The 14,709-nt window shown below is 39.1% G+C and overlaps 1 protein-coding gene across 4 annotated transcripts in view; it reads right to left on the bottom strand.

Moving 5' to 3' along the window:
• Window positions 1-9,780: 9,780 nt before the first annotated feature.
• The window catches only part of tab3 (TGF-beta activated kinase 1 (MAP3K7) binding protein 3), a 95,977-nt gene continuing 91,048 nt past the window's right edge, over window positions 9,781-14,709 (bottom strand). For all 4 annotated transcript variants that reach the window (XM_067992799.1, XM_067992802.1, XM_067992801.1 and 1 more), the window contains one exon: window positions 9,781-11,598. In XM_067992799.1, coding sequence (XP_067848900.1) covers window positions 11,450-11,598 — 149 coding nt within the window. In that variant the 3' untranslated portion in view covers window positions 9,781-11,449. The remainder of the gene's footprint in view (window positions 11,599-14,709) is intronic.

Below are 14,709 nucleotides of genomic sequence, written 5' to 3'. Positions count from 1 at the left end.
ATATTAACTTTCTGCTGGCCAGTCTCTTCATCCTCATGGTATTTCCGAACATTTTCCATGGCACACATCATATGTCATGTAGGATTCAGTCCTGTAAAAGCAACTGGTTTGTTTAAAGAGTGGTTGCAATAGCTCACCAGGCCATAGGCCTTTGTAATCATGTTCTTCATCCTGATCTCCGTTTCAGATGATGGCAACATACATTTGTATCTTTTATGTCCACTGTAGCCATTCTTAGGTTTTCAGGTTATCTTATCAAAAAGATCAGGGGTGTCTAGAGTGCTTATCTCCCCCTGAATGGTCCCGATGTCAGGGTAGTGGCCAGGCTATTGAGTGTAGTTTTCTCATTATTCATTATAGGCAAGGACACAAATATCTCCACGAGAAAGCTATCAATTTACTATTCTCAACTACACTTTCCTGACTTCCACTAGATTGTATATTTATGCCAGATTGATTTTTTTATCATGCCCAATTCAATGACTTTAGAGAAATTCCCATATCTCCCCACCTCGAGCACTCTGTCTCGGAAGACAACAAATAGGCTAAAACAAAACAAATCAAAATGTTTTCAAAAGAAGAGAATCAGGTTGATATCACCACGCTGTGACATTTGGTATCCGCTGATGTCTGCAGCTAAAGTCTTAAATCTTTAACACCACTGGATCGTTTCCTGCACCAAATTTCTCCAGCAAAGGTTGCACCGTAACTTTGTAACTACTCTTGGTAATCCTGCACCATCAACACTCACGTGGTCCCAAAAAAAAACCAGGGTCACCTGTTTTAAAAGAAACACAGAAAATCCATTGCGGCTCTTCTTGAGAGCCCAAGTGATTAATTTGTCAAATCTTCATTTATTATTTATTTATCCAAAGGAATAATCCCTATACCCAAAACAAATTTAGAAAACAAAACAGGAGAGAGAAATTGCCTAGTTCCACTCTTGCTCTCTCTCTGAAGCACGCAGCCTGTCTGAAATAAACACAGTCTCTCCCTCATACAGATGTACGCAGGGCTGCAGACTGGAATTTCTAACTCCAAGTCCTAATCTCTGTGTTTTCAAGATGTAACCACATTAAGCAGATATCATTAGCAGCCGCTTGCTAAGATACGTTATATTCCTCTTTTATTAATTTATTAATGGTTTGGGCATGTGTTTCTAGCACTGTAGCTATCCTTTGCAAATATATGGTCAGCATTTGATCCTCAGACAATTCCTTATCTGTATTTTCATTTATCTTTTAATATATCTTTAATGTGAGACCCTAAATCTCTGACCTTTTGATCTAATGTTGTCAAATCAATGGTGTTAACAACTGAGGCAAAGGCAGTTGCTATATCACTTATCACAGATCTTTACGTCTCCATATTTGCCTATCTCTTTTTACGATGTCCACCTCCATTCCATGTGGCTCTTTGTTTTAACACTTGAGTTAGGAGGTGTTGATCTAATTGTTGAGTTTTCTTAGCATTCTCAATGCAAGTTATATAATTTGTCAGGGAAGGTCTCCCCTCTTTGGTCAGATCTTGTATTCTACTATTAATTTCAAATAAAATTGAATAGCCCCAGAACTTGTCAAAACTTCCTTATCATACTGTGGCAGGGTAAAACTGATAGGCGTTTAGTACCCTGTGTCAGTACATAGCTCAAGTAATGGACTTCCAATTGTCTAACCTATGCTTCCTTTTCATATGATTTGTTTTACATTCCTTTCTTATCAATTTTTCACTGTAGCGTGAAAACTTATATCTCAGTCAATTGTAGTCTTTGGCATTTCCGAGTGATTGGGACAATTTTACTAATATAACCTATACCAATTGTTACCTCATGTTCACCTGTGTAATGGTTAGCCTCAGACAGTTCTCAACCGACTGGGTCATTTCTATCTGTTTGAACTGGTCTTGGCATGACAGTCTAGCTTCTCGGGATGGAAGGGGTTAATATTAACTTGCTCTTGTGGTAGGAGTAACTTGATCCTTCTCCCTTTTGAGATTAAGTTTCCACCTTCAAAATTTCACTTCACACAGGTTTGACTGATTTTTTTACTTCTCACATTTGTGGATTGCTTTATACTATATTTTTGCACACTATTTTTTCACATACTTTTAGTGGATGTGATTATAATCAACGCTCCGAGCTGTTCCAGCTTTCCGACTTTTCCTATCACAATGATCCTGATAGTTTTTTAATGTATCCCATTAATTTTTAACCTCTTTTTAAACCACAGCCAATCACAAAATAAACATTCAAAATGCCAATTTTTTGAAGATCCCATGTCTGGAATTTAACATGCCCACACTTTATAAGAACCAGAATTTAATAGGTCACTTAACCTCAATAACTCCAATTTTAATTCAGCAGTATCAGAATTAAACACACGACAAGACAGATACATTACACAAAGGAAGAAAACACGCAAGACACAGTAAGAAGGGGGCGTGGCCCACAACACCAACAAAAAAAACACTGATCAAGACAGGCTTTTTAAAGGGACAGTACACTTAAACAACAAAACCTTTCTTTTTCGGGTCTCTGTCTTTTAAACATTTGTCTAGTCACTTAATTCTATCCATATTTTTTTACAGTACTGTCTCCATAAAGCAATTAGTTCTTTGGCTGTGGTACCTCTGTTATTTTTCCAAATTAATTCCTGAGCCTTTTTGGCGGCATCTAAGTTTTATCAATAGTTCCTGTTTATATCCAATCATCAGGAACTTAAACCCTGACTACCCTCAGTGATATTAACCACTGACCTACCGCTTACAAGTTATTCCCTCAGTGATATTCGACCACTGACCTCTTCCTGCTATTTCTGTGTATTCGCCAGACTGACCTGAATCTTGTAAGGACGCCACACGAGTGTTAGCGATTGGACGATTCGTCGTCAGACTGACGGATTGGAGGAAAACCGACATAGTAAATTAAGACTACTTACATCGGGGCGCCATTTCCTTCCTCCGTGTCTGAGACAATCCGCCTCTTACTCCGCGAACTCTCGGTGAACGACCGTTAAAATCCCACTTCTGACACCAAATGACGATCCGGATTCTTTCCCCTCAGTCTGGTTCAGTAATAACTGAAGTCGAATACATTTTAAAGTTCAGCACAACTTTAATAGCAGGGTTCTTAGTCTGCAGCATTGATTTGGACTCCTGATAGAGTCCCTCTATGCTGGCAGAGCAAGAACAAAAACATACAGAAATCCACACGTTTTTATACAAATCAATAGGGTTGGAACATACTTAACGAGGGTCAACACCAATCATAAGCCGGGCATAGGTTGCCATGCGAGGTTACATTATTTCCGGCCAATCATAAATAATCATGTGCTGACCATGTTGCTGTTAGACATCAAAGGGGATACTTCCTCACTTTCCAACTTGGAATGTTCTTCCCTGTTCCTTCTGTTCCTTATCTCCCAACCTGGAATGTCTTTCAACTTTGGCTAAGCTCGTTACCTATATTGATCTGCCATAAACATGGAGACATTCAGACCAGTCCTTGACTCACATCAAAGACCTATCATTGATAAGACAATGCAGGCCTGCTGACTAAGCAAACATATGGCCCAGCAGGAGGGCCAGCCCACTTGTATCAATCTCAGTTACTAACTAATTAACCCTTTCTAACCATTTTGCATTCTGCTTCTTTGCCACGTAGGCATTTTAATATTTTACTAAAAACTGACCACGTAGGGATTCTCACATAGAATGGAACCTTTCTAGCAACTGTGCAAGGGAAAGACTATTTCCTCTGGTTGGCATGATGTGGAGATGCCGGTGATGGACTGGGGTTGACAATTGTAAACAATTTTACAACACCAAGTTATAGTCCAGCAATTTTATTTTAAATTCACAAGCTTTCGGAGACTTCCTCCTTCCTCAGGTAAATGTTTACCTGAGGAAGGAGGAAGTCTCCGAAAGCTTGTGAATTTAAAATAAAATTGCTGGACTATAACTTGGTGTTGTAAAATTGTTTACAATCCTCTGGTTGGGGCAGCCCAGCTCCAAGAGGTTATCAATTTAAAACTGTCAGTGAGAGTGAAGAGAGGTTAGTAAAAATTTCTTTGGGTAGAGAATTGTTATAGCATGGAATGCTTTGCCACAGGGAGTCAGATGCCATTGCATCTTTTAAAGGAAGAGTGGACAAACATTTGAAGCAGGCAAGAGCAAAGAGCTGGTACAGAGAGAATGGGCTAAATGGCCTCCTTCTGTGTTGTAAACTTCTATGCTATTCCACTCACTAACAGAACGCGGGCCCTACCAAGAACAGTCTCAAATCTCTATATCCTAGCTTTTATCAGAACTGACGAGCTCTTCGAGTATTGTGCTAACTCAGTCACTGGACCAATCCATAAACTTGTAATTAAATGGCAAATACACATGCATTGAAATCATTGGAGCAGACAGTAAATAAACTTAGAGCAAATGGTTGAGTCTCATGCAGATATCAGTTCAATCAACTAACATAGCTTGAACTAAATATTAAACAAAAAAAGGGTTCATGAAGTTTATAATCAATCATATATAGATATACAAACAGGATATTTACTAAAGTTTCAGCAAAACTTGATTAAATTCCAGTTTATTCCACAATGCTTTAATTTTCCATAAAAGGTGCAGTACCTCCTTTATTTGCTTATTCTCGTTAACACAGGATGCTGTGAAGAGGATGAAGTGCAATAAATAATCCAAAGATATCCTTCTCTTCAGGGGTGTACCTTGTTCATTAATACTTTTACCGAACAGATAAGAAAATTCAGTCAATTTTACTGAAACAAAGTTCAACGTTGCAATTAATTCTAGTATAATATCAGTAAGTCACTTCATTCATGCAACATTTTAAATTAAAATCTTCTCATCGACCTTTTTAAAATATAAAAACTATTCAGCTTCAACAAAGTTACTTCTGAAATTTGTGCAAAATGTCAAAATTTAAATTCCCTATAATACAAATATACAGAGACTTTTTTCAATTCTGAATGATTACAAATGTCAGTTTGTGGTTGATTTCGTTGAAATCACCCAATTTATAAAATCTAAGTTTAAAAACAGACCAGAGTTTAAAAGGACGTTTTATATTTTGTTTGAGCGGTGATTTGTAGCTGAACTCCTCCCCATTCCCCTGCCCCAAAACTGAACAATGAATAAGTGGAGCGTTTCTTTAAAAGGTTAAAAACATATTCTAAAGAATTTTTTCATTAAGCATTATACTGCTCTTACTAATAAACTTACCTGTGCTAATTTATCAATTAAGTCATTCATCAATACATGAAAACAAAAGTTTACATTGCATAATTTCCATTAATCCTAGGCAGGGAAGAGGAGGAAGAGGAGTTATCTGTCACTGTCTTTCTTAAAATGTTTTCTAAGAATCAGTCTCAGCAGTAATATCAACATTAAAAGTCAGTTGAAGAATGGCTGATTACTTACCTAAAGTAGTCTTTGATTCTGAATTCAACCTTCATATACAGTTCAAAAATGCCGTCATTCCACAGAAGAAATTATCAAGGACATTGTCCCTTTAAGAAAATTTGCCCCACCCTGCTTTATCACAGCCTTGAGCCGAGTCAGTTCTTTGCCTGGAGATGGCAGCAGTAAAGCTTAAGGGATTGGTGAGGGCACTGAAACATTTACTGAGAGCAATCGCTAATTTGTCCTGCACAAGATGCTGGACTTGCAGTTCAGGGACAACCCCAAACTGCCTTGTACTCAAGTCTAAGATGCAACACTCCCCATGCTTGGCCTCCTCCCTGAGCTCCCCATCCTGTGAGGAAGGCACTGGTAATCACTTAGGGGAGTCCAGATATTGCAGACTGATCGCTACACTGGACTCAGTTCCTCCAGTGGTGGCACAGGATAAGCTTTGACCATTCTGTGGTATGTTCTTATGAACAGCAGAGAACCAATATGCAGTGATCACATGAAAAGCATGTGTATGGCATACCAAGAGTGGTTGATGCCATTGAGTCAGTGATGTGCAAATGGTGCTGTGACTATACTCTAGATCCTACTTGAATCATGCAGCATTCCAATCAAATTACTGCAAACCTGCCTTTGGTAAAGAAATGACACCCGCCCCCTCATGAACTGGGTACAGATCCTACGCAAGGCACAACTGAGATTTTAATTTATCACAAATCCCATGTGCTGGATCTCCACTGAGGACGCTCATACCAGATAGTCACACCCGTAGGAATAATCTTGAAGGCTTCTTTGCTGCAGGTAGACTGCCACTACAGAAAAGAGCTTGAAGACCTTCAACCCAAGGGCAGCCCAAATAGCAATATTTTGAACGGACAGTTCATCCTGCCCTTATTGTATTAGTCTCGTATGTTGATTATGGCTTGGCTGTTTCTCAGGCGTACCATCCCTCAAAACAAAGATCTGGGCCCAAAGGTTTTACATGGATCAGAATTCCTCTTCCAATAGTTTTCAGAAGAATATCGTAGCAGGAGTAAAACAATTTTCTTGGCCTGATAGAATCTTCCTGCAGTGATTCCCTACGCTCTTCAATAAGTGCTCTGAGCTGGTTCTTTTTAAAGCTTTTCAACTTCACATCAACCTGCTCAATAAACAAGCTCTTTCTTGGGAAAGGAAACTATGAGCTACTTCTGTAAATTAGAAAAACTCAAAATTCTTAGTCACATACACCAGCACAGAACAGTGCCCAGTTGTGGCATCTGCATTCAGGACATTCAAGGCAGACTGCGACAGCAACTTCACATCTGGCCAATGTTGAACCACATTTAGTCCACACATGGTTCCAGACTGCTTGTGCACCAACTTCACAATGTGCTTGGTATAAGACCAAACTGAATTTAGAGCATTCCCCGCAACCTGATTCTTATTCTAAACATCCAAAAATTTTAAATATTCAAAAGCATTGCGGCTTTGACTCAGGAGCAACCGGGTTTTCTCCAGAGAGCTGTAAGCCTTCAGTTGTGTGTTTCCTACCACTGGGCAGTAACAAAGTTTGTCAGATTTATTTATCTCGAAACAAGTTTACATATCGCTCAGCTGGCAGTCTTGGATCACAAGCTGCAACTAACCCATCCCCTACCAACCTCTGTCTTCTACCCACTGATTGGACAGTTTTCAACTACAAAATTCGAATTGAGTGGCATAGGTAATTTCCAATGAAACACCCATAACACCAGTTTTTGATGCATTTCATCAATGACCAGCTGTATGAAGCAACTCAAGGGAATTCTGCCACAGGTAAAACTATTGCAAACTACTTGGTCAGAGAATCAAACATAGTTACGGTCTGTTTGTAAGATCATTCCCACAAGGTACACAGGTCAAAGCACATTCTGCACCAGTGTGCAGGGCTGGGGAAATCTCCAGCTCTTATGCAATCCCTAGCATTAATCACAAATCAGGCTCTCAGATTATGGTCATGACACAGGTGGATGGGGGAAGGATTACCAAGCCAGAGTGCATTTTATTTTAAGAGAAATGAATAAATCACTAATAATTATGATTAACATTTGTTTTGTCAATACTTCTGTTTGAAAGCTAACACTAGGGGGTATCCTACAGCCCACCTGGGCAGGAGGAAGGAAACGTTCTCAATGAAGATGTAACAATGGGACAAGAAAAATAAATTCATTTTAAATGGGAGACTTTAATTAAATAAATTGGGAAAAATCCCAAGTGGTTTAATCCCAAGTGGTTTCATGCTTCATAACACAAGTGTGTTAGGGAAGCCACAAGAGGCAGTGCTCATCCTGACCATTAATGGTCCAGACCTCATGCAGAAAATGGAAGTCGTGGCACTGCTGAATGATTACATTCTGGGATTAAGAAATTCCATGAGAAGTCAGGTATATAACTTTAAACGGGTTAATGTCAAAGAAATGAGGGATGAACTCAAGGAAACCGGGGGAGGTTGTTGAACAACACGTCGGTACATCACAAGTGGAATGGTGTTAAAGCACTAATGCTGAGCATGCAGGATAAGCACATACCAAGAATCAGCAAGCTTAGACTATACAAGCATGACCCTACATGGATCAAGAAACAAATCAAAAGTGAAATAAAGAAGAAAAATTACCTCTACAAATCCCGGATAGATAAAGAGAAAGGGGTTCACTGTGATCAATATAGGAACATGCAGAAACATGTTAAAAAGCTGATCGAAGAAGCAAAAACTGACCTAGAAAAAGACATAGCTGCAGAGGCAAAACATAGAAGTTTTTTTTTCAGTACTTCAACAGCAAGATGAGAGTCAGGGAAGAGGTGGTTGCTCATGAACTGGGAACAAAATGAGCATGAGGTAACAAACATTCTGAACGGTTATTTCCGACAAATACTCACGAGAAACTATGAGCAACATGCTCTTCTAAAATGGAGATAATCTAGGAAAAATTAATTACCAACACATATATGGAAATCATAGGCAGACTACAATGTCGCAAAACCAATAAATCCATAGGGATAGATGGTATTTATTCCAGAGTACTGACAGAATAGGGAGCAGATCTGCAAGGCCATGACAGTCATTATGACAGTGTAATTGGGCACTGGGGGAATGGCCATACATTGGAAACAGGCCAGTGTGGTGCCTATATTCAAAAAGAGTGTCAAAACAGACAACGGCAACGAGTGCATTAGTCTTACTTCAATTCCATACAACATAAATGGAATCAATCAGAATAAACTTGAGGATTAACTGTACAATAACCAAGTAAACATGCGCTCAGAGCGTAACGAGCCTGCCTGACTAACCTCGACTTCTTTGAGAAAGTGACATCCCCAGTGGAATGTGGAAAACCCCTTCAATGTGTTGTACTTCCAAAAGGTATTTGACAAATTCTACATGAAAGGTTATTAGTCATGCTCGGAACTGTAGTGATTCAGAGTAAATCTTGGTTTGAATGGAAATTTACTGAAGGGTAAACAATGGGTAACTGTTGAAGGAGTTCTGTTTGGGGATGGGGGTACTCAGTGGTATGCTCTATAGTGGGATTAGTGATAGAACCATTACGGTTCCTAATTTAGGTCAATGACAATTCATAAATTCAATTCAAATTATTAATTTGCAGAAGATATCAAACTAGGAGTAGTGGATTCAGCTAGAAGGCAGCTAAGAAATTACAGAATGAGCTAGGCAAAATATGTAAATGGCCAGAAAATTGGTAGATGAATTTTAATGCAAATATAATGTACTGCCATCGGAAGACAGACAACACACATTCCATGAACAGTGTTGAAACAGATAAGCTTGAAGTTGAAAGAGACCTAGAAATCTTAGTAGCTTATTCAGCCAGAGATATCCTACATTCCCCCACTGCAGCATTCCACTGGTTCTTAAATGATTCCACAGTTTTTACCTCTGCTAGTCTATCTGGAAGACCATTCCATGTATTGATCACTGAAGAATTTTCTGATATCAGTCCTAAATCTGTCCTTTATTAATCTGAGCCTGTGTCTACTTGTCCCATTCATGCAATTTACTTTGAACTAATTTCCCACATTTACTTTTTCCGCACCATTAACTATGTTGTTCTAAAAGATCACTTCTTGCAAGGGCAATGTACCAACGCACCAGTATCAAAGAATGTTAAATCACCTCTAGTGTTTTTTTTTTAAAAAGGTACCAATGAGGAGACTTGCTGTTTGAAGACTTTAACTCAGTCATGCTCATATTAGAACTGAATAAAGTTTGTACAATACTGTACCATTTACTAGCGTTTCAGGCAGACTGGAAACACTTGACCTTGCTAAAAATACATTGTTAGTGCTTTCACTACACTCCAAGTAAAATCAAGTAAGTTGTTTATCTTCACTGTGACTTTATTTGTAAAATATTGCGGCCACCAGAATGTTCATATATGTACCATACATGCATTGCCCCTATTGCCTTTGCACAATTTTGCCTCCAGTTAAAACTTCGGACAAGATCATACATTACACAATTATTTAAATTGTAGAGAGCAGAACCATACAAAGATAGGTGCTTCATTGTGTAGGAACACAAACATCCTATTCACTCACAAACTTTATTCTCATTCAGCTGTCCAGACCCAACAAATGTGTGATTTCACAAAGAACAAGTACTTAATTATAGTTATAGCAACCTGAAGCATTTGAACTAAACATCACCTTTAGTAATACAGTATAACATTGTATGCATAAAAGTACCAGCAAGTTCGTAATGAACTTTGTTTTGCGGGTCCAGCAAGTTTCATTCCTTTGCGAATGAAAAAAAGTCCCAACAGTTTTCTTTTACATTTGCAGTGTGCGACCATTTATTTTCAGGCTGCGTTTAGCAAGTTTTAGTACAGGCTGGTTTTTTTTAAAGTGGTGTGCAAACTCACTCTTATTAAAGAGCTATTGATTACTAAATGCACCTACATGGGGGAGGAGGGGTACAAAACGTATCTTCTGTGCTGTAAACAAGATGATTTCTTTACAGAGTGGAAGCTCAGGAATTGCTTAAGTAGCAGAACAAATCCTTGCAAGAATGGGTGGGTTTGAGTCTTGAGCAGGTTGTGGAATACTTGCCTTTGGCATAGGTTTGCTGTACAGTTACGGAGCAAGGCCTAAAGGAAGCTTTGTTTAAAAAAAAATTTAAAAGCACACATGACTTAAAATCAAGGAAAGGGCCCACAGCCTAAAATCATTTCCCTAATAAGAGCATGCAGCACTGTTCTGATCTGGAAAGACTCAATTATTTACCAGTGTCAATGATGTTGTTCAAAGGACACAGTACAAGCAAAACGGGATTGTTGATTATGATTGTATTTTTAGAACACACATAGGGCAATACCTCATCACAAGGCAATACCTCATCACCTGTCCATTGTGACAGTCATAAATTTAATATATAACTGATTTGTGTAAAGATTGCAATTACCCTGAAAAAAGCAGCAATTACAAGTAACTCAAGTCTTTTACCCTACTGTAGTGTCACGGCAGTCCTTTTTGTCTGCAAGACTGAGTCAATATACCAACAGTTAACAGAGATGCAGCACAAGGGACAATCCACTCCAACTGAAAGCAACCAGAATCCTTCACGATTGACACCATTTTTTCTTCAGATAGACTTTCATTTAGGCAACCAAATTCATCCTGCTGAAAGATACCCTACAAGGGAAGGGCAACGAAACAGCATCCCGACTTGTGATCCACAGCCCTAGAAGTGGCAACTACGGTCAACTTCACCGAGGACCATCCTCATGGCATTTGAATGTTTGCTGAGTGCATCACATAAAGAAACATCACTGTGACTAGATGCTGTTTAAAGTTTAGCATTTCTACTGTGATGTAGACAGCCATGATTGTGTTGTGAATTTAGCTGACTGTTTCAATATGCTGCTTCAATGCTATTTGAATTTTCATCTTCACTAAGGCTCGACAGATGGTTTGCAAATTTTCAGTCCCCTTCCATCCCCTAAAGTTTCAGGATCCTGCTCGCTGGCAAGTGCAAGCCCACTTCAGTTCAGGTGTATCTCGGCATTTCACACTGTTCACAGCGGTTCAGCGCCGGGTGGTTGAGGAAGGTGCAACTGTTGCAATTCCAAGGGGCACCTTCAAAATCCTCATCTCGTTGATGAGGTCTTGGGCTGTACGTCGTGACATGACCAGGTTCTGCAATACAAGTAAAACCAATTTCAGACAGGACAATGATAATTTGCACACTGTAGTCTCAAATAGTGTCAAATAAAATGAAATCAATAAAATGAAAGTTTTTGGATCCAGAATATATTTCAGTCAGTACAAATAACTAAGATTTAAGATCAGGTAGGAAAAAAAGTTGCTTAAATTCAAAGTTTTTCACCATAACCTCAACCATCCACACAAGCCTGGCTACCAAATATACGTACATACTTTTGTCTCTAGAGAAACAGCATGCTGGCAATTCTTTGCGATAATGAAGTACTGGCATACTCACTATGCCACAGATTAACATTTAAAAAACCCTATGGAGCATCTAACAAACAGTGTTCACCTTAATTTCTAATTTGTTGAATGTGCCGGTTTTAAAATTCAAATCACAGTAATTAGACTGGATGTTAAGGTTAAAAATTTCAAAAGCTTTAGGTTTATATGTTTTGAAATGCACAATCAACCAATGCAATACAGAAAGAAACGGTCAGAGTTTTCTGCTGTACATCAAGATGGTAGTCAAAGTAGGTCAACCAAGGCCTGTGTTATAGAGCTGATTAATATTGTCCATTCATCTCTGGTACTTGGATTTGAACTCAAATGGGACGTGAGTGTCCGCAGATAGCTGTGAAATTAATTTGTGCAGTCTGCACTTTGTTCCTTGTAGGCGTCAGTAATTCAGCACTGATTCAGTCTCACTTAGAGCCGCCACACAGATGGTTGGCATCCGAAACAGAAGTGTCCGACGAGTCCAGATGGATGTTTGCTTCTCAGGTGGGTTTAAGATACATTGCTTGGACAGTGTCGAAGGATCTTCCATTGTCCACCTAAACTGCGAATACGCGATACACTGGGTGCCCCAATGTGGAATAGTGTTCCATTTCAGTGCGCCAGCACTTGCCACCATAATGAGCGCAAAAATTTAAGTGGAGGGTCAGAGGAAAATAAGTGAATAAAATAATCTTTTGAATGCCATGCATTACTGAACAACCAAGGGTTGGGAAACTGCTCATGCAATAAAATTGCAATGTTGTTAACTACTACTAGCAAGTGTACAATAACAGTTTGGATTTTCAACAACTTGCATTTATATAGCGCCTTTAACGCAAGAAACTTCCCAAGGGGCTTCACAATGGACACAGATAGGGGAACAGAGCCTGGCCACTGCTCAGCACTTCCCTCAAACACCTCAGGTACTTATGGCTACAAGATATGTGAGTAAGGAAATAAAAGAAGAACTGAGTGATGCAGAGGGTCAGAAACAAATCTTTCATCTCTGGGACATAGGTTCATAACTAGCTCAAACTGATGAGATGCAAGACTCTTCTCTATGCTGACTGTAAGGGCCCTGTGTGAAATTAGGTTAGAACAGTCTCAATCAAGTTCTAGTAGGCACGGGCCTGCAGAACAAAACTATACCAATCTCACTCAAAGAGCTACAGATGGCTGGTGTGGGAAAAGGGAAAAACATCACGCTGGTGCAACATGGGGTGCTCTTCTGGAGGTTGAGTAGAGGAGAATCTGCTTCTTGCCGTGCTATAACCGATGAGTGCTCGATGCTGACACTGAGCACCTGAAATGGGAAGACTTCTTGATGAGCACAAAAACTTAAGAAAATTGAAAAGTAACAAAGAAATAAAGGAAAAGAAATGAAAGGAAACAAAAATATTATTTCCCATTTTGGAAGTTAGAAACTCCCAAAGAAAGAACACATGATTTTTGAGAGCTTTCCTTGAAGTATTATTTTTTAATTACAGACTCTAAAATTTTCCCTACCACAGATGTTAAGCTAACTGGCCCATGATTACCCAGATTAACTCTGTCTTCCTTTTTAAAAATGGGTACAACATTTTTTTCCCCCCAGACACTATCAATACTGCTTTCCCTAATGCTGGCATTTCTCACTGAGCACTTACTGGCACCTGGTCCAAGGTTATCATCTCTACAGTCCCATATAAATCAAATCCATTACAAATCTTAAGATCAGCCACTTAAGAAATCTAATGTTACACCTATCATACAATGGTGTTCCTATCCAAACAATTTTTTTTTACTAGTCGCAGAGCTCTAACGGTTATATCTGAACATAAAATCAGGATGCATTTTACCATACAACAGATGGTAAAGTAACAGGCAAAATGCTACTGAAAGAAAACCTCAAAGGGAACAAATAGTGCAGTGGGTGACAACACTGGAATCTAGGTTTGAATGCAATCCATGACATGAAACTCTTGTTTTCCAGGCTACAACATTCCGACATGAAATGAGTCTGGACAGTCTGAACACTGTCTCCAGTGGGTACAGCTCCACAACACAAAATGCTATAACTGAAGTACAGACTGGTACACTCAAGACACCACAAGGATAACTGGCTTAGAAAACTATAGAAAAATACATACACCGTTGGAGCCAAGTAGAAAAAGCATTATATTGGAGTTGTCTTGTGCTGTACCCGATCGAGAAAAACATTAATTCCCAAGTCCTGACATCTCTCGCCTTGAACATAAACAGCAATTTTTAAAAACAAAAATTAGAGTTGAGTTCTGAACACTTGGGTCTGTTGGCCAGTGAAAGGGTTGAAATATCTGTTGCATCAACTGAATAAAAACCACAGGTAACCAATCAAAACCAATACGAAGAACTTTCAGTTATATTAGGAAAAAAGAGGGTGGTCAGGAGCAGTGTTGGCCCCTTAAAAACTGAAAGTGGGGATATTGTCATTGACAATGGGGAAATGGCGGACATGTTGAACAATTACTTTGCGTCAGTATTTACAGTAGAAAAAGAGGATAGCTTGCCAGAAATCCCAAGGAAACTAATATTGAATCGGGGACAGGGACTCAATAAAATTAACATAAGTAAAGCAACAGTAATGAAGAAAATAATAGCACGAAGCAGTGACAAATCCCCAGGACCAGATGATTTCCATCCCAGGGTTTTAAAGGAAGTAGGTGAGCACATTGCAGATGCCCTAACTATAATCTTCCAAAGTTCTCCAGATTGGAAAATTGCACGTCACTCCACTTTTTAAGAAAGGAGAGAGAGAGAAACCAGGGAATTATAGACCAGTTAGCCTAACATCTGTTGTGGGGA

Source organism: Heptranchias perlo, chromosome 11 (genome assembly GCF_035084215.1).
Source record: "Heptranchias perlo isolate sHepPer1 chromosome 11, sHepPer1.hap1, whole genome shotgun sequence".
Taxonomy (NCBI): Eukaryota; Metazoa; Chordata; class Chondrichthyes; order Hexanchiformes; family Hexanchidae; genus Heptranchias; species Heptranchias perlo.
This window is presented reverse-complemented; position numbering and strand designations above follow the sequence as displayed.